This window comes from Cynocephalus volans, chromosome 12 (genome assembly GCF_027409185.1).
Source record: "Cynocephalus volans isolate mCynVol1 chromosome 12, mCynVol1.pri, whole genome shotgun sequence".
NCBI classification, from domain to species: domain Eukaryota; kingdom Metazoa; phylum Chordata; class Mammalia; order Dermoptera; family Cynocephalidae; genus Cynocephalus; species Cynocephalus volans.
Window position 1 is genome coordinate 24,863,007 of NC_084471.1, and position 21,278 is coordinate 24,884,284.

General features: G+C 39.8%; 1 protein-coding gene across 15 annotated transcripts in view; it reads left to right on the forward strand.

The window, feature by feature from the left end:
• ANKS1B (ankyrin repeat and sterile alpha motif domain containing 1B) overlaps positions 1-21,278 on the forward strand; it is a 1,093,604-nt gene that overhangs the window by 1,009,990 nt on the left and 62,336 nt on the right. For 9 of the 15 annotated variants that reach the window (XM_063076110.1, XM_063076111.1, XM_063076113.1 and 6 more), the window contains 2 exons: positions 14,188-14,295; positions 16,299-16,478. The exons of 3 other annotated variants lie outside the window; for them this stretch is intronic. In XM_063076110.1, the coding sequence (XP_062932180.1) occupies positions 14,188-14,295; positions 16,299-16,478 (288 nt within the window). The remainder of the gene's footprint in view (positions 1-14,187; positions 14,296-16,298; positions 16,479-21,278) is intronic. 3 more of the 15 variants (XM_063076120.1, XM_063076121.1, XM_063076122.1) reach the window with 1 other exon arrangement.

A 21,278-nucleotide genomic window follows, 5' to 3' on the forward strand; every position in this document is an offset into this window, starting at 1 on the left:
ACTTAGAAAGTGTTGCTCTTTTCACTTTCCATCGTGAGCTCATAATTTTGGTCAACCAGCTTGCAACCTGATACAAAATAAACATATATTAAGAGCACAAATACCATGTGATTCAATAATCCTACTCCTGGGTGTTTACCCAGAGGAATTTAAATCAGGATCTCGAGGAGATACCTTCATTTCCACGATCGTTGCAGCATTATTAGGAATAGCCAAGATAGGGGAACAACCTATATGTCCATCAGTGAATGAATGGATAAAGAAAATGTGTGTGTGTGTGTGTGTGTGTGTGTATATATATATATATATATATATACACACACACGATGGAATATTATTCAGCCTTAAAAAGTAAGGAAATCCTGCCATTTGTGACAACATGGGTGGACCTGCAGGGCATTATGCTAAATGAAATAAGCCAGGCACAGAAAGCAAATACTGTATGATCTCATTGATATGTGGGATCTAAAATAGTCAAACTCATAGAAGCAGAGGGTAGAATAGTGGTTGCCATGGATTCGAGGGAGGAGGAAATAGAGGAGGGAGAAGCAGGCGGGAGGGGAAAATGGGGAGACGATGGTCAAAGTATCTGAAGTTTCAGTTATGAGATAATTAAGTTCTGGAGATCTACTATATAGCATCGTGCCAATAGCTAACAGTATTGTGTGGTATATTTATAATTTGCTAAGAGGGTAGATCTTATGTTAAGTATTCTTACCACAATGATAATAATCATAATAATGATAAAGGAGGTGGGAGGAAACTTTGGGAGGTGACGGACATTTATGGCCTTGATGGTGGTGATGATTTCACAAGTATATACTTACCCCCAAACTCACTGAGTTGTATACATTAAGTATGTACCACTTTGTACATGTCAATTATACCTCAATACAGTGGTTTCTTAAAAACAAACACATACTTTATTTTTTTCATAGTGGGCTGTGTGTGTGTGTGTGTAGCGCCTGTGTTAGGTTGCAGGAAAATGGCAAAGGGTGTTGGTGGACATCTCACCTTTCACAAAACTAGTACTTGAACTTGGTCTTGAAGTATTGTAAGATGAGTAGAGGTTCACGAGATGGAGAAGAGGTAAAGAACGTTCCAGAAAGAAGGCATAGCTCATGTGAAAGTCCATTAGGGCATTCACATTTGGGCTTAAAAACCTGAAAGGAGTGACCCACTTTATTGCAGATTAAGTGTTCTGTCCCTTAAAGCATCCTCCGCCCCTAGAATAATCACTTTTCTCTGTATAAAACAGTTTGTAGCAGAGGTTCTTAGGTCAACCTGGTCACTCCCCCCAGCCAGCCTTCTCCTGGGCAGAATGGGACGACCAGCAAGCACCATCAGCAGATAATGACTCTCCGTTCTCCAGCTTTGTGAGCCATGGCTGGCCTAGGCCAAAAGAAAGAGGGAGAGAAAATTAAAAGGAGATTGCACCGCCCCCCAAAAGGGGGATATTATTTTACCTCCATTAACTGGAACTTTTAGGTAGCTAACATTGTCAGCCCTTGCTTTCAGTGCAAGAAACAATGACAACCAATTGCTCCTAAAAATTAATGTATTCAAATGAGCAAATCTTCCAAGATACTGCTGGAGCCAGTGTGCATTCTTCAGCCTCCTTCTGCAGTAGCTCTGTGGCCCAGTGACAAATGGTCTTCAGAGAGCATGACTCAGATGCAATGCGGTACTCCACATATCCAGGAAAGAATTAAGGACCATCAATAAACTGCACTTAGCCAGGAGAGGGAAAAGTGTACACATGTATATATTTAGGAAGAATCCCAGTAAGGACTGCAGCAACAACAGGGAGAAAAGTATCATATAAAAAAGTATCATATAATTAAGTGAAAATTGTGTACATTCTGTATGCATATCGTTATACTAAGGTTACTTAACATACCACCTCATTGTCTAAAGGTAATTGAGGTTTTACCATGTAAATAAGCAACACTGAACCACTAATGCAGCCCTTGAAAATTACCTTACTTAAAAAAAAGTTTTAATTATCTGAACATCATTACTGACAGATATTTCAAATTGCCCTTAAATTTCCCTGTAACTTTCCTGGCCAGGGCTGCTGCTTCTGACATTCAGGATTTTGGAATAGTTGTGAGTGGGAGAAGAAAGATCAACAGAATCATTTGTATGGTAATTATATTAATGAATAAACTTGGAATAGACTGCAGGATTCATATAATACACAAAGTACCAGTTGTTTAGATAAGCACACAGCATTACATCAAAATGAATCTGAGAAAAAAATCAGCAACTTTTGAGCAGGAGATATGAGCCAGACGCTGTGCTAGGCGCTTCCATTAAAACTGTCTCACCTGAGCCTCACAGCAACTCTGGGAGAGGAGTGTCAGCAGGATAATATGAGTGTATGGAGCATGAATATTGGAAGTCAGATTTAAATCCTAACTTTGACAAATGCCTTAAATTCCTGAGCCTCAGTTTATTCATTTCTAAAATGGAGGTAATTACCAATTACCCTGTAAGGTTGAAATGGTAAGCTGAATGAGGTGATTTGTTTGATAAAATCACCTTATATGTGTGTGTTCCCTTCCCATCTGACCCTTAGTTTTGCTTTCTTTCCACTAAACCTCTTTCTGTGTTCAATTAAAAACTCAGATATTTCTTAAAACTAGCAAAGCCATATCATCCCCATGTTTAACTTGCACAATTGATTTCTTTTGACACCTTAATGGAAGACATTACACTTATCCCTGTTAAACTGCATATTTTTGGTGTCAGCTTGGCCTTTCAGCCCGTCGAGAGAATTTTGAATTTTGCATTGGGCTATTATCGTATTAAATATCCTTCAGTTTTATGTCATTAAAAATCTGATGTGTTCCTCTTATGTCTACTTTGATGCCATTAATAAAAACACAGAATCCAGGAGCAGAGCCCTGTGGCTTTCAATCAGTGATTCCCCCTACAGGTTGTGACAGAGCCATTCATCAAGCCTCTTGGGTGTAGATGTACAACCAGCTGTGAATCCACTTAATTTTTCTCTCATACAGCCCACCATCGTGTAGGTAATGAAAGACTTCATCAAGTGCTTTATTGGAATCAAAGACACTATATCTAAGGCATTCTCCTGGTCTGTCAACCTCATACTAATAACCCTGTCAAAAAAAGGAAATGAATATAGTTTGGCAAAAACTTATTTTTAATGAGATCACTGAAGTTTGAAAAGAGCGGTGGATGGTGCCGGCTGCTGACCTGCTGCTGCTGCTGGTGGTCATGTTCCATTGATGAGCTAACCAGGTGCCGGGGTGGGCTCAGCTCTTCCGGTTCAGACACTGGGCTTAATCAAAACACTCAATGAAGTTACAACTTTTGGAGACTCATTTTATGCCAGGCACTGTGCTGAGTGCTTTGCATGTGTGTCATTTAATCCTGACAATAACACTAAGAGGTAAGTACTCTTTTAATAACCTTATTTTGATGTTAGGTGATGCTGAGAGAGATTAAATAATTGACCAAAAGTCACATATAGCAAGTGCCAGAGCCAAGGCTCGCACCCAAGTCACCCTGACACTGGGTCCTGCTCTTAATTGCCATGCCCTCCTACACAGATTCTGTGCCTCGGTCGTGTTGATTTAATTAAGGAGAGAACAGCGTATCAAGATTTCCAATCTGTTAATATATGGTGGGAGGGATTCTCTAATTGTGAGCAAATGCTCCACCCCCCCCCCAACTTCATCACTTTCTTTCCTAGTATCTGGGTACCCAAAAAACAGATTCAGTGCTGGCTGCTTCTTGGTACACATGGTATTGGAGGAAAGAGAATTTTGAGGTTGTTTTGTTTGGATCAATACCACACTTGATGAAATAGCCCCTACCCCATGGCAGAGGATACCTCTTAAGTGATCTAAGCTTACTTAGTTCAGATTCAGTCTCTTTCTCCCAAAGATACTGCCAAGGGTGGGCGTTCTCATTCTCTTTCATCCACTGTTTCATTGCTTAAATCTGCCGTCTACCCTTGCCTCCCTACCCGGACACATACCTTCTCTGTTTAGCTGGTTTTCAGTATCACTGATTAAACTATAGTCAAATTGCCAGTCTATGTAATTGGCTTTTTCTGGGCCAGGAAGTCATTCTGACTCGGTTCACTCTGTCGATGTGATTAACTTAGTGCTTAGAACATAACTTTATTCCCTGGTTCTAGAGGGTCATCTCATTACTACCAGCTGTTACCCCTACACAAAGGACACATGGTGATCCTAGTGACCACTGTACTCTTTTCAAACATGCACAAACCATTTGTTGTAAGTATTGAGAAAGCATAAATATTTTTACCAAAGTGTCATGGCTAGGAGGATTAAGACCCTCAAAAATATACCCACATGGGGAAGACAGTCTAATTTATTATATACATATAACAAAGAATATGCTAGCACTAGGCTCCTAGAACAAAGCTGTCCTGTGGGTCACATTTCCCCGGAGGTGTATTGGACATCCTGCAGTTTATATGTTGTCCAGCTGATACACACAGGTCCCTGGAGCAGCCTGAATGACAGCCCTCAAGAATGACCTTGTACATACTACACTTACTGAATACTGAATACTTTCTCCCAGCATTTTTCTTTTTAAAAAAAGTTTTATTGCAACATAATTACAGACCATAAAAATCACTCATTTTAAGTATGTAGTTTGAAAGACAATAAGGCTATTTTTGCCTTCAAGATGATTTTGGCCTAGAGAAGGAAACGTGAACACCTAATTGTGGCACCTGTGATAGGTGGCAGGGGGTGGATGGCAAAGAGTGTTGGTGGACATCTCACCTACAAAAGTAGTACTTGAACTTGGTCTTGAAATAATAGTAAACTTATACAGTGTAGCTGTCCAACCATGACACAATCCAGTTTTGGAATATTTCCATCACCCCAAAACCCCACGCAACCATTGATCTGGTTTCTCAATATATATAGTTTAATGTTTTCTAGAAATGTGATGTAAATGGAATCATACAATATGTAATCTTATGTGTCTGGCTTCTTTCACTTAGCATAATGTTTTTTGAGGTCCATCCGTGCTATAGTATGTATCCATAGTACCTTCCTTTTTGTTATTGAGCAGTATTGTGTGAATATATTTTACCTATCCATTTACCAGTCAATGGAACATTTGGATTGTTTCCAAGTTTTAGCTGTTATGAATAATACTATTTAAACATTCATGTACAAATCTTTGTGAGGACATATGTTTTCATTTCTCTTGAGTTGCTAGCCAGGAGTGGACTTGCTGGGTTGTATTTTAAGAAATTGAGTCATATTTTTTGAGAGATTGGCAGTTTTCCAAAAAGTGGGTGTACCATTTTATATTCCTCCAGCAATATGAGGGTTCCAGTTCCTCCACATCCTCACCACTACTTGGTATTGTCAGTATTTTTAATTTTAACCATTTGAATGAATATATATAGTGACTCCCAGCTTTATTCTGTTATGTGACACTCCAGAAAATAAGGAAACTGACAGTGATTCTTTCCCATCTTGAACCTGTCCTTGGGATTAACAACGTCTGCTATCCTTAGAAATATTTTTTTTAACACTTAAGATTCTTTCTCCCCCCACACATGGACTGAAATACAGTGAACACCCAATCTTAAAATGCGGTAGTAGCTAGCTAGGCTAAGTAAAATCTGTGGATGCATTTTTAAAGCCTTAATTTTAGCTAGTTTTAGGTTTTTACCTCCTCCCACATCAAATTCTTTTATCAGAGCTGCTGACAAGAAATGGAATTGACTGGATTGATTCAGTGTTCTGTCCTCTGATGGGGAGTTTTATATGTCATTAAAGTAGCTAAATAGCAAGAATCAGAGCAGCAACAGAGCAGAAAAGATCACTTATAATCCAAAAATTGAAAAACCAGGCCCTCACTTACCTAAGATTGTCTCTCGGGATTCAATTTGTCTTAAAGCTTCTCTTGACAAATATGAGTTTATTCACATATTTTGCATATTTCAGTTTATGTTGTATGGACATATATTAATAATGAATTTTGTTAACCATAATTTTATTTACAATACTCAGAGCATCAGTCATCCAATATAGTTGATCATAAATTCTATGACCTCAAAAATTGAAAGTAAATAAGTTGGAAAATACCTTCAATAGCTGTAAATGTCCTGCCTGGTTAGCAAAATACAAGCAAAACAGTGGTCTCTCTACTTCTTAAGATGCAGAGCCTTTTTATATATTTAAAATACTGCAGAGAGATTTGCAGTTTTCAAATGCTATTAGCACATCATCATGTCTCTAAGAATAACTTGTAGATGTGGAATATTGCTCATATTTCCCATTTTCTTTTGTAATAAATTTTCCTTTCAATAATCCCAATGATCAAGTTATTGAGCAATGCTCAAAATTTCTCCTACAGAGACCTAACTTGCAGCAAGCTGTACTTAAAAGTAACTTACAGGGAAACGAGTTAGAAACTGATTGGTTGGTTTGTTGTCTTTTTTTAATCTTCTGAAGCAATGTTTATATGAAAATATAATCAGAAAATTAGTACCTTCATCAAGAGGTAATTCAGAGAGCTTTATGAATAAACTTAAGATGCTCATTGATTACAAAAGAAGGCTTTGTACCTCCAGAACCTTTAAGTGCTCAGAGGCAATTATACCATTAAGGTCTCTCTTTCCATGCAAAGATTATTGCATGATCATTTCCTCATAATTAGTATTTCCTGTTTATTGAGACAGACTATTTTCAGAAAGCACACATTCCCCCTTCCTCACTCTTTCTCTCCATCCTTTGCTGTCTCTGGAGCTATCGGACTTGGAACCTCTTTTCCTTCCTACAGGTTAATACAGTTGTGTTTCAAGTGGCATCTGTCATACAAACTGTTATTTCCTGATTATTTAGTAGCAGTTCTTTTGAAGACTCATAGCAGAAGGAGAAGAGAATTGGTAAAATCTAGTCAGAGGGATTTTTCTTAGATGAAGTGGAAGAGGAAAAGGGAAGGAGTTACAGATGGTGGGAGGTAAGGAGATTTTACATCACCTGCGATAAGGCAGTGTGTAAGAATTAAGGTACCAAAGCTCAGAAGAAAGAGAAAACTCTACGAGTGGAAAGAGAAAGAGATAAGATCTAGGTGTTCTCGTCCTTTCCTCTTTGCCTTTCAGAGACATCTCCCCTGCTTCATTGGTTGTCCACCTCGAAAGGGCTCAGAGTTGAGACCTCAGGCATGTGCCATTGAGGTGTACTTGTGTGCCAGAGGCTGTGAGGGACTCTGGGAGGCAGTGACACTGTAATTGACTTTCCAGCACTTGCAGTCTGGCTGGTCAAGTAAGACACATGCACATGAGAACTAGCTGTACATGCCAGGATGTATCAAGTGCCAACAGCACAGAGCAGCCCATGAATACTGGCGAATCAGAGAGAGAGGTCGACGTGATCCAAGGGGAGCAAGGAAGGCTTGAGGTGGATCTTGATTTCATACTTGCAAGACTCTAATCAAAAGGGGGACAAGGGCATTTTAGAATCTGCAGAGGTGTGTATATGTGAGGCAAAGAAATTATAGAAAGAGGGCTGGAGAACTGAAAGGCATGATTCTTGATCTAAAATCTACCCAAAGATACTCATAATAGCACATTAAAATAACAATGATAATATTCAAAATATTGCTGATGGGTTATCTAAGGATAGAGTAAGAAAAATTTAAGTTTCTGTTATATTTAAAAGAGAAAGAATACCTTAGTTCTGTGCTGTATAATTTCCAGAGCAGATTCCTAATCATTCTTATTCAATTCAAAGAAATCCCGTTTAGGCTGGGAAGGCTGTGTAGACATATGTATTTAGATGGATGGATGATAGATAGATAGATAGGAACACACACACATACTCATACACACACACACACACACACGTCTATATTTTTTCTACTTCCTGGATTGGGAGCCCTATAGGATTGAATATTTTTCTTCTTTGTGGCTCACAAATTGCATAACATGGTGGTTATATGTGAAAGACATCTAATAGATGTTTGTTGAATAAAATTATTATTGTCCCCTTTATATCACAACTCAAAGGTGTTAAAAATCACTTCTTAAGAAGAAGAGTCAGAGGAAGAACCAAATGTCATGACTTTCCACTTCCAAGGTCGTTCTGTCCACCATACCTTGCTAGACATGGATTATTGCAGTCCCAGAAATGAGAGAGAAAATGTCACAGTCAAAAATCAGATGCAAGTTCAAGCAAGGATTTCCAGGGTTGTGGGAGTTGAGACGGATGGTACACAGGCACTTCTGCCTCGATGCTCTCGGGTGGAAAGTGTTAAAAATTATTACCAGGTAGGGGGAATACTTTCACATTTATTTGCAATTTTGGTTCCACAGATGAGAACAAAGCATATAAACGTCCACCTCAACTTCCATTCCCAGCATTTAAGAACACCAGAACTCCTCAGAACTCTTGCGTTTTGTTAGAAGAGGCCACTCAGAAGCCGATGAGCTCTGTAGACTTGCATGAGAGCTGCTGTCTTTAGTTGCCAAATATCTAGAAAGGAAAGGAAATGATCTACCTCCCTAACATGGGTTCCACATGCAGGACGAATTTGTTTCCTCCGCTCCCTAAATAAAAACCCAGAAATAAGAGGCTGCAGTTCCATGGCAGTGATACGTAGAATTGCTCTTGAGCCCAACATGGTTGCATGTGTAATCTCTGGAGAATTCCAGCTACACGTCCATCAGCTAAATCTGAACTCCAAATGCAAAATGTGACACTGAGGAACATTATGTGGATTTGTGATTTTCCCTGGAGGACTTGGTCCAGCCAGCAATAAATGGATTGAGATTTCATGCAGAACATGGAGACGGACTGTCACCACGTAACTTTCCTTTATGACACGTGTATTCTTGCAGTTTTCTTTTGGTGTTTTTCATATTGTGTTTATGCAAACATGGCAATGAAAAAGGAAATTTTAGGATGAAAAGGTTTTTTAAAGCATGTGGAGTGTTTGATATTTGGAAAGAAGCACCGACTCAGTTTCCAACAAAAAGGGGAATGGTTAATGAATTATGATATGCTTCTCTGAAGCAATGATAAGGTAATATAGAGTTACTTGAAATGTCTGCTGAGAGCTGTATATGTAGAAAAGTTCCCTAGCTTAAAATTAAGTGAAAAAAATCAAGGTGGAAATTGTAGTCCCAATATGGCCACCACAAAACAAAATCGTGAGGAAAAGTAGAAAGGAAATATACTTAAATGTTAATAGCCTATTGATAACTTGTTCTCTTGTTTTTCTGTATTTTATAAAGTATCTGCATTGAGAAAGCAATATTGTTACTATAATCAAAACATTGTTGAATTTTTTTAAAGTGAGTAAAGATAAAACATGTTTAATTTATATTACATTAAATTTAAAGAGAAAAAGAAAGAAATCTAAGAATACTGACATTCAGCTTTGCTGTGACATATATCCTGATGTGAACTCTTCAGTGTGAGGGTAATGTCATGATATTGTCTGGCAGAATTCCCACAGCTAAACCCTGAAACGTAAATGACAGTGACATAATATTATAGCATTGTCACTCAGCACAATTATTCTCCTGTTGGCGGGATTTGCAGTGGGACTCCTGCAGTTGTCCTGTTTAATTGATACTGGAGAAAATACCTGGAGGCAACTACTACTCTGATGAATACATACCTGTCTGTGGCAGGCCCATGTCGTTTTAACAATATTCCCTGCCTTTGACCCACATTTCTTTTATGATAGCTGTAATAAAAACCATTAAAAAAACATGGAATAACTTTAATTTCTTATCTATTGGAACTCAGCAGTTGGAAGCACATTCTTATGCTCATGTATATAATAATTGTTTCCTTAGTTAATGGTTTGACAGTGTAGTTATTTGAGCCCAAACTCTCCAAAGTTATAAGTTCTGTTAGTTGACTTTTTCCTTTGAATCCTCCAAATAATTTGAGCCAGAAACTCAATATTGTTTTCTGAGTTGAACTGAATTGCCTCTATCTCTTAGAATAACTAAATCCCCAATATATTACCATTACTTTATTTTTTACTCCTATTGGGTTCCTTGCACCTACAGTTAACTTTCACCCAAGCAATAATGAAAACTCACAGAATTTTTCTCTACCACGGTAACCCTTGCTCTAACCATTGAAACTAATGGTTTGCAGAGTGGTCATCAGTCATGGTGCCTGGAGCAGTAGGATTCCACTACTTCAGGAGCCCTGTTTGTTCACAAAGATGATCAGATGTTAGCTGTTCTCACTCAAGGCAAACCCAATTGCCTTTGGACTTGACTTTTCCATAACGACTGTCTTTCTTTGGAATACTCTCTCTGTTATTGTCTTGCCAATTGGATTTCTTATTGTCGACTTGGAAGTCTTGAAGCCAAATGTCACCCTCTCTACGACTGTATTAGCCAACTTGTATTGAATCTTGGGTGACGAGGGTTTGCTGTCCTTGGATTCCATATGCATTTCACAGGGAATTCTGTGGAGTACCTGCTCTTTTGGCCTGTAGCTTTAACACTGCTATGAGACTTATCCAAAACTGGATTCTTTTAATATTTTCAGATGCTCAAAACCCTATATAAATGGTTTAAACATGACAACTCAAAATAAGAAACACCAGAAGCATCATGATGACATAACCAATAGTGTGGCTAAGACCAAAATGTGTACAGGTTAATAGCTATCAAGAGGTTGGTGAGTGGTAAAGAGCGAATTAAGAATCAGGTGCAGGTCCCAGCCGTAGTACTTGTCAGCAGTGTGGCCTTGGACAAGTTACTCGGAATTTCTGAGTGTCAGGTTTTGCATCTCTAAAATGGGAATGATAATGTTATTGTGAAGATTAAATGGGATATACAGGTATAAAATGCACTTGGCACAGTTTCTAGCACAACTAGAACATAGAATAAGAGCATAGAAAATGTTCAATAAATGTAGTTACCATCAGTATCTTCTGTGCTCTGGGCTCATTTCTAATAAATAAGGAGAGTTGCCCAAGCGTTCTGGACATGAATCATCATTTGGTGTTAATTTATTCTCTATCTACCCACCCTCTCTGGGTAGTTCTATGGAGTAGGCAACCATGGAGCTCCAGTGTAGAGGACCCCCCTCAATTTACCTTCTGTTAGAGATTAAACAGTATGTGTGGGAGAATAATGTACATTTTTTAAAATTAGGTCTAGTATTAAACTAATAGCTAGAAATGAGACATGTCCCTACCAGGATAAGCAACTTTGATAAGGGTTTTTCCAGCGTTAGCTAAATCTCTTCATGCAAAGCACCAGCATATTTGACATGATTGACTTTATGAAAATGACCAAATCCTTGTTCTTCTGGCTCAGGATTTCTATGCATCCTGAGAGTTCATTAGCTAGAACAAGCACACTGTGAAGGTTGCTGCTTCTCTGTGCCAGGCACTGTGGTTATTCTCACCATTTTACTCTTTCTCCTTCCAGCAATGTTCAAGATTGGCATTAACCTGCTCACTTTCTAGGTGAGAAAACAGATCAGAGGAGTCAAGTAACTTGCCCAAAATTGCGTTGTGGGAGAGTAAACCAAAAGCAACGATGGAGGTTATACCATTGAAGACAATTTTACCATAGTTGTTCTTTAGTGTCAGTTACTTGTCAGAATAATTTTGAGTGTCTTTATTACTACAAAAACATTTCTTACCAAGATTCAGGGTCTCAAGGTAGCACCAACAGCATCAGGTCAAATTACCTACTGGGAGAAAGGCAGTGGGGATTTTATGGGAGGAATTTATGTCCAATAGAAGCCTTAGGCAAAGTAATTGAGCATGAGAATAAAAGAGAATAAGAAAATGTAGTGTATTTAGACTTGCAAAATACCTTTGAAAAGGTTAATGTTGTATTTTTCTGAGATGGGGGAATTCTTTGATCTTGATGCTTTAAAAAAAAGAAACAACGCAAGGATGTTAAGGGCATTTCTGTGGATTGCATAAACAATACTGCCTACAAGTCATCAGTACTGGGACTGCACATATACTTAGCATATTTATAAATCATCTGAAAGGAGCGCATAGTGAAATTTCCAGCTTTGCAAAAACTGCTAAGCTCTTCCTGGTAGTGAAATGCCAAGCTGGTTAATATAAATGCAGAAAGATTACACAGGGCTATGTGAGTGGGCAGAAGGATGGCAGATGGGCTTCTGCATGGACAACTGTAAGGTAGGAATTTGTGGAGAAATAATTCAAACCATCCTTCCAAGATTAAAGGGCTTTGAACTGTTGGCTATAACAAAATTAAGCAATTTTACAGTCAGTGTATACTTCTGTCCCTAGTTATTCCTACTGCAGCTAAAAGGCCAGCCAGAAATCAGTTGTGTTTAGAAAGGATATTTTAAAGGGGGTATTAAAAGCAAAAAACAGTGTCCTGCTCAAATGTAAAGCCATGGTGCACTAATACCTGGATTATTGTGAGCCATTTTTTCAACAAAACTTAAGCAGTTGTAATAGGGTAGGAGAAGGTCCAGAGAAAGTCAACTAAAATGATCTATGAGAAAGAGGATCTGCTTTATAAAACAAACTTGCAAAGATTAGGATTCATCAGCCTGGGAAAATGGAAGTTTATAAATCATAGGGCCATGGTGCATGTAGATACTCACCGTGGTTAACATTTACCATCCCATCATTATCAACAGGCATGAGTCAGAGTGTGAATGTAAAAGGAATAGGGTATATAGTGCTAGTTTAAGTCTAAATCAGTTTAGGTGGAAAGGCCAATAGGCTAACTGACAAATAGGCAAATAAAAATTCAAGGTAGCATGGGATGCATGCCAAAGAAATGCCCACCCCTCTGCCTTAAAACTTGAAAGGAGAGGGAGAAAATTTATACGATGGATAGCTACTTTGGAAACTAGTTACCCAATGAGAAGTGTTATAGCCTGGGACTATATACATGGGCAGGAAAGGGGTAAATACATTTTTTAGGAATGGATATATAATATTTTATCTTAAACAGTCAGCAATATTTGAAGATCTACCCAACTTTTCAGCATATACCTTGGAGTAAAACAAGCCCTGGAATCAGGAAAACCTGATTAAATCTCGGATCTACCATGTATTAGTTTTTGGGTAGGTGACTTAACCACACTGAACCTCAGTTTCCTCATCTGTAAATAGAAGATAGATATGTTGGGAGGATTGAAAGGGGTAGCATTTGTAAAGCACCGGGAATGGGGCTGGGGACTGAGGGTCTCTGCAGTTCTTAGCACCCTGGGTGGTACTGTCAGACTCAAAATACTACCCTGGGCAGACTCTGAGTCTACCTCAAGCAGGTAGTGCTTGATTCTAACCCTAGTTTTTGCTACTTTCATCTCTACTAACGTTCATTCTTTCATATTCATTGAGCCCTTATTTCTTCCAGCATTGCTCTGGGCGTTTGGGAAGTAATAGTGATAAACATCAATGGGTGCTGTGCTCTCCCCGAGCTGGCATGGGGAGGGGTGGAACACAAACCCTGAACCTGTAAATACAGCTCTCTCATAGAATAACAAAAAGGATCACAGAGTAGAGCGTGAAAGGGGTTGAGGGCACAGCTCTTTTAGCAAGGAGGCCAGGGAAGGCCTTTCTGAGGGGGCAACATTTGAGCAAGGTCCAGAGGGATGAGAGTCACTGATTATTTGAAACTTTCAGGGCCAGGGGATAGTTGGGGGGGAACATTCCAGGCAAAAGGACCAGAGTAGGTGAAAATAAGTGTGGGGTGTTCAAGGCACAGAGGAGGCCAGTGTGACAGCATCCTGAATACAGGGGAGAGAGGCATGGACACGGATAGAGAGAGACGGAGAACAGCAAGTCCAGTTGGGCCTGGAGGCCAGGTCAGGACTCAGGTTTTATTCCAAGAGCTATAGGGACCACTGGAGCATTTCAGCTGCTTGGTGACAGGAGCTGGTGAGAATTTGTGAGGGGTCTTGTAGCTGCTGCGTAGAGAATGGAGCTCTGGGCAGCACGGGTACAAGTGACCCGTCTCTGCCTTCTCTTCCTGCCCCCAGTGCATTGCCTCTGCAGACGTTCTGTGTGCTGCTCCTGTCCTTCCAGACCTGAGCAGTCACCCTGATGTCACACCACATCCCTCACGGTGCAGGGGGATCTTGGCACAATTCTCTTTTCACTCCTCATGTTTTAGGACATATAGAAAGTTATTTTTTTCTCAAATGAAATATTTAACCCAAACATATGTTGTTTCAGGTTTTAAAAATCAATTTGATTGGCCACAGGAAACGTATTTTGGCATCTCTGGGAGACAGGCTGCACGACGATCCCCCGCAGAAGCCCCCTCGGTCCATCACCCTCAGGGTAAGTGCCAAGCACGTTTATTCTGTTTTCCACCCTGATCCTCAAAAATTACATTGTACAATAAAACACTGAAGCGGTGTGTCAGAAAGTGCAGGCCATTTTCCATATAGCTTTCCTACTGTGTATAAAAAAAAATCTCCCTCTTGATTGAGTTTTAATTAAACAAGATTTGTTTTTCTCGCTCAGTTAAATATATATTTTTGAGATTTAGATATATGCCCACAATGGAATTCAGTCTGACCAACCACCGCCCTTAAAGAACCACTCCCTCAGCTCCCATCCCCACACTCCCATCTATGCCGAGAGAGAGGAAATGAGTTTTCTGTCAGACTCCTCCAACCCACAGAAAGAAAATCGATCAAGGACCACAGTTAAGTAAAGATCCACTTAAAATTAACCTGAGGGTCTTCTGTATTTCAAGAAGTGAAAATTGTGCAGCTTTATCCACTTCAAAGGTTAAGAATAGAAAATCTAAAACTTTACTTAGTAAACTATATTTCTTTATTTCAGCCATGATTCAGAATTAAGGATAGAAAAACTAGAGAGAAACCACAGGAGAGAGGGGTAGGAAGGTAAGAAGGAAAGGGCGGAGAGAAAGAGAAAACAGGAGAGGTGATTTCTCTCAAATGGCAGCAACAGGAGAAGCTGACAGTCACTTGTTTTCACAAATCCTGCAGGAACTTTTCTAAAGTTCACCAAAACGCTGAGATCTCCCTGGCACGTTGGAGGGTTCCCACTCCGATTTCCTTTCTGCGAGTGGCAGGATAAGTAGTGACAGAAATGATGGACACAGCACGGCACTTCCACAAGTGCCATCCAGGGGTGAGCTGCAGCAGCCACCTCTGCTCAGGGAACTTCAGGCAACAGCAGAGTGACTGCAGGATAGCAGAGGGGCGGGCAGGAGGGACGCTGTTAAGATCCTCAGTCTGATTCAGCTTTGAAGGAGAAGGAAACACACAAAAGATTGCAGGGAATGCAAGAGGACTGGCTCCAGGAGGGAGCCATGAGGAAGACTGACTATTAGGGGAATTGGGATACACTGGATATTGGAGGCTACTTGAGGGCTCTGGGAGCAGTAAAAGTAGAAACAGGACTCATTATTCTCCTCAGGAAGAAGAACCTCAAATAAATTGGGGGAAATGAGGCTAGAAAGGGATGATTGTCTTGCCTTCGTTTTGCTACTAGGGAGGGGAGGAAGATACCGTCACCGTCGGTGGGACGGGCGACTGTCTAGAGGAGCTGTTTCCTGCTGCTGACCCTGCTCTCTCCTCGCTTCCGATCCTCTCACTCTGACTCCCCAGAAGGGACTTAAGGGAACAACAAACAGATCAAAGACAGAGATTCCCAAGAAAAAGTGCAGGATCTCAGTCTGTCAAAGGAGGTCCAGAACATGTGGGGGAGAAGTGGCCTGGAGAAGCAGCACGATCCCCGTCCTCAGCTGTCTGTGCCCCTTTTCTTACTCCTGGCCAGTGCCCCTCTGCTTGAGTCGTCTTTGCCACGATAAGCATTGCTCTGCAGTCTGTGCATGTGACGTGCTGTGTTGCCATACTGTGTCCTCTTCTCGGCCCTATTGTCAGACTACCCCTTGGTGGAGGATCGGGACAGACTGGATCTCCATTTAGCATTCTCGTCATGGTATCTGCCATGGTGAGGATGTTCTGCCCCCATGAAGACCCAGTCCCTTCTCTTGCAAACACACATGCTAGTGTCAGGGGTGCCCAACATAGATAGGTTTGCCTGCCTCCTGAGATCATCCATAGTGCTGATTTATGCAAACAGAGCTTGATTCTTTATTCTCGAAACCTTTGACCTGAAATGCTTAGGGGAAAAAGCATTGACTAGTTAATGCCATTGATGAGGTGGTGGGATATCATCCATTCCTCGGCGGTTGTTTCAAAAACAGCTCCCCACCCCCACATTTTGTCTTGTCAGTATTTCTCAATTTTGAAACCAGAGGTTAGCCACAGAACTTGGTATTTATTTCGTGATGTATTTCCATTCAGGAACCCAGTGGTAATCACACTCCTCCTCAGTTGTCTCCATCACTTAGCCAAAGCACTTACACCACTGGTGGCTCCCTAGACGTTCCTCACATTATCATGCAGGGCGATGCAAGGAGGAGAAGGAATGAAAACTACTTTGATGATATTCCCCGATCAAAACTGGAGAGGCAGATGGCCCAGGTAAGGTATCAAAGCCTCTGATCTGTTTGCCTTTCACCCATGTCAGGTAATGCATTCTAATATTGAACAGTAGCTCACGGTGGATGCTTGTTTTCTACACACACCAGAATTTTACCACTTTATGCCGTGCCTTTCTTTCCCTGCTCGCTTGAACTAGACTGAAACAGAAATTTCTGGGAATAGAGTGTATACGCACATCCTTATTATCCATTCTTACTGAAGAAATTATGTCTGCTCTCATTGCACCCAGAAAGTCTTTGCCCTAAAGGGAATAATACTGTGTCAGGATCTAGTCATAATGAAAATGAGTAATGATAAAAGTCTAGATTATGAAATGTACATTGGTTGGATAATGGGGGGACGTTGGGGGGAAGGATTAACTCTGTGTAATGTTGTTAATTTCCTCCCAAGTTTACACATTTGTATAGAATTGTGCTACTGGGGCTAGTTGCCTCATCTCATATTGTCACCCTGAAAGGTTGGGAATGATGATGCTGCCTGACACAAATAATTGAAAAGAGACATCTGTCACTTTCATACCTTTCCATGCTTTTGGTATGGATGTCCCTGTCTAGCCTGTCCTCTGCTCGCTGCTGAGAAACTTGAGTCAGCCATAACCAAACAGTGGTGCTCTTCTTAAGGCACGTGCAGACGGGCAGCAAGCTGTGCAGTTTGGCCAAGATTCAGAGATGTGGATTTGTTGACAACTGTTGGCAGAATCAACTCTTTTCATCCTCATTCTAGGTTCAGACTGATGTGCTAAGAGTCTTCTCTCTGCCTCCCACACCTAAGATGAGAATCTCAAGGTGAAAATTTGACTGTAATCGCTTTGCATTGGTTGTTAAATATTTTTATCAACTGTTTGGTGAGATTCTGTTTCTAAAAGTTTTTGGTAAACATTCTATGCTGTAGCTCATGAGAGAAAAATGTGAGCATCTGGAAGCCGTGACTATTCTGCCTGCAAATGCCTTGGAGTGAGAGGGCCTGGGATATTGTGTTTCCTTTCAGTTTTCTCAGTATTGAACTGTTCTCAAGGTTCTCTGGGCAGGGAATGGCAATGCTGCGGCTATGGAGAACTTCTTATTGAAGAGAAGTGGAAAATGTAGGAGAGTCGAGAAAAGAATAAATTTCCCTTTCCCTGTAGTTAGGTATTATCTTTTAATCTTTATTACTGTTTTCCCTGGTGTTCTTTGTAAAAGGGAGTCTGAAAGCTTTTGTCCCCAAGCTGTTCATTTATTTCCTATTTGTTAATATTTGTGGATCACATATGTGGTTAAATTTCTCTAATGACAGCGTTCTAGAAACATGATTTGTTTTAACCTTGAATCATGTGGGTAAGGTAGGATAGTTCTTCCATGACATTAGCCATTGTTGACTTGTCAACTTTAGTAACAGAATTACCAATCTCAGCTGCTTGTATGATTTATGAAATTTCTCCACGTAGTGAAGTTTTTTCAAGGAGGAATTAATTACTCTTCGGCCGATGGATGAACACTCAGAGGTAATCTAGCAAAAGCGCTCTTTTCCTTTCCTCCTGAGATTCACAAGCAGGGGCAGTGCCACCTTTTGAATACCCCAAATCTTTTCTCTGTCACTTCAGTCGGAAAAGCCCCCCTGTCAGGAATTCTCTTGCTTGGAGAAAATTGAATGAACTTTTATCTGGCCAGGTGAGAAAAGCCCAAAAGCAGAAAGAAGGGTGAGAAAAGCGAAGTGATGGGATGTGGTGAGCTACAGAGAGCTTCTGTGTGAGTGTGTGTATTTATCTCACGTGTACGACTGACAGCGATGGTCATTCAGCAACCAGGAGCTTATTAGAAGCTTTCTAAAATCCTGCCAATCAATAAACCCACTTTTGCTGCACAGAAAATAGGAGATAGCACTACGGTAATCTGATCCATAAGAAAAAGGGACTCTGGGATTACAACTCTTTAGGTTGTGTTAATTACAGTTTTTTAATCTGTTTTGAGGAAGTTCTCTAGTCTGGCCAGACCAAAAATCATGGGAAAATGAACGCATGCTTCTTAAAAGTAGTGCCATTTCAAACTTTAACCTGCCAAAATATGAAATACTCAGTAAATTTGTTGTCCAACAGTTCGATTTATGTGACTTTTCCACCACTCAACCAGTCAATTGATTTTTTTTTTTTCTTCTTCCTTTTTCTGGTCATTGCTGTAATATTTTTTGGAATCATTGGCTTTTTATTAACAACCTGTTATGCTCTTTGTAGACCATATTCTTTCCTGAAGTTATATGCTTAGCCAATCAAGTTGAGCCTTCCTGAAGACTTGAATTAGCAATTAAAATTCCTGTAAGCAAGCAGCTAGTTACACCTCCTGTGAACCAGGAGCTCAGTTCCTGTGGTTCTTTCCTTCAGGGAGTCTCCCAAGAGGTTTACTGTAGCTTGGTTAATGCTTGCCTAACCTGTCTCTGTTTCCCACTAAAATGCAGAAGTCCACCTTCAGGCTTTCTTTTTTACCTACTAAGAGAAAGGAGAATGCACTTGAGAGAAAATCACCAGGACAGATTCATGTTCTTAGAACTGCCTCTACTTCTTCAGGTTTAACTGAGAACCCACTAGAGTGATGTGGAATTCTAGCCCAAGGCTAGAAACCTTGGAGGCTACAATAATTAGAGGAGTTTTGCCTTCTTAAGGTCTGCTCAACTAATGTTTGAAGGTGCTTTGCTTAACTTGGAAAACCCAATGCTTAAAGTTAAATTGAGATCAAGTTTTTAATGTCTATCCCACCTATCAAATTTCTTTGTTAGCAAATATTTAAAATGTAACACTAGAGTGGTGTTTAATTGCTTGCTTTCAGTTTGAAGCAATATTTTAAAATACCTGTCTTGGAATGCAGAGGATTTGCAAATATTGTGGCTGTTGTTTGCTTTTATTCTGATATAGCAATATTCTGACATCAAATTATCTTAAATGAATATGTGAGAAACAAAATTGAGTTCAGCACTAACAGCATTTTCTAAACTACTGAATGTAATGATGTAAATACATCTAAACAATGGGTTTTCTATCATGTTGAAAACATAGCTTCTGTAGCCTATAAGTCTAAATTGGACTCATTTGCCCAAAAGTTCTGAAATGCTCCCCCATTTCCATATCCCTAATAAATGTTGCAGTCACATTTGTATAATTATGCCTTAATGTGCATAACGCTTTTAAATTTTCATAGTACTTCAACATCTGTTATCTCATTTTAGCACAAACAAGATGTCCCACACATTATTAATGTGCATATAGCACATGGCAGATCAGCTTTTGATCTGAGTTCGGTGGAGATGAGATAGTAACTGTAAGTATGGGAAATATATCAGGAGGAAAATATTTCCAGTATTTAGGACCTAATTGCAAACTTTGGAGGTTTTAGACATGAATGATACTCAGAAGAAGTCAAAGTATTCTTAAAACAAATAATAAAGGAGAGTGATAGAATTAATAAGGTTTAAGGGCCACATCCCTCAAATTTATTTTTTTTTAAAAAAAAAGGAAAAAGTTTCCAAATGCTGAACTTACTACCATTTATAGAGGCCTCCATTTAAAGAAATACATATGGAGAAATGAAATAGAATTTGTGTTTTCACATGATAAAATAGAGAGTCCTCAATAGTAAGAGAAATGCATATCATTGCACAAACTTTTTTTTACATATTAGTGAGTAAAATCCATAATCTAGAAGTTCTTGTGTTTTGAATGCTCTCATCTAAATAAAATAACAACATTGCCTGGGGTAAGGTATTAGGTACTATCAAAGCTCTTCCTACATTGTTTCTAAATTATTAGAAAGTCAATTCAATTGCAAGTCTAATATTTCTTGATCTGAACATGTTACTTAATAAGTATGACTAGATCAAATTCTTCTTTATTTGAAAGCACTTTACATATTATATTAGTTGTACCAATGTTTGTTCTTTTGATATAATGAAGAGAAATAGAAGCTGAGCCATCTGGAACCCCTGCCGTGGCCAGGTCCTGGGGTTCCACATGCAATGTCTTCCCCAGTCCTGACTATAGCCTACTTACATGGTAGGAGGCCAGGGGAGGTGAGCACTTAGCCTCACTGCTGTGAATGGCAGAGCCTGGACTCAGCCTGGTCTGCCTGAACACAGCCTTGATCCTCTGTAGCCCCTGGTGCCCTGTGGGCTGTGTCTGTATTAAAACAATATAAAACATTTTAATAAGAGTTCGACAAGTACTAATTTCCCGTGTGCTATGATTGATTACACTTATGGAGGCACAGCGATCAGAGGATAAAATCACTGGTAGTTTAGTGGAAACTCATTGAATCAGCTCATGGTTATCACATGCAAAACTGCAATGGTTATTTGTTGATCCTTTTAGTGGAGATCTTGAGCATCTTGGCAGGACTCTGTCCTTCTCCCGTGTGTATGAAAAGCTTTGTATGTAGATGTAGGTTTACTCTGTATACTCTGTTTACACTGACGTTCTTGCCTGTGGTATTTTTCCAGATAGTGGATGCTGTCTCCTTAGTGGCTTCTTCAGTTGTTCTGATTTGGTCTCTTTTTAGCTGCATGACCTAGATCAAGTCATATGGTGTCTCTGAACTTCAGTTTTCTTATCTTTAAAACGTGGATGATGCCTGCTTCTCAGGTTTGTGTGTATCAGACAATTTGTGTGAAAGCATATTCTAAACTGTAAAGCACTGTATATAGATAGATAGATAGATAGATAGATAGATAGATGATATGACTGTCAATTCAGATATGTCACCTGTCAGTCCCTAATTCAAAGGTCCTTGATTCATTGTAGGGCTAAGTAATGCCAAAGGT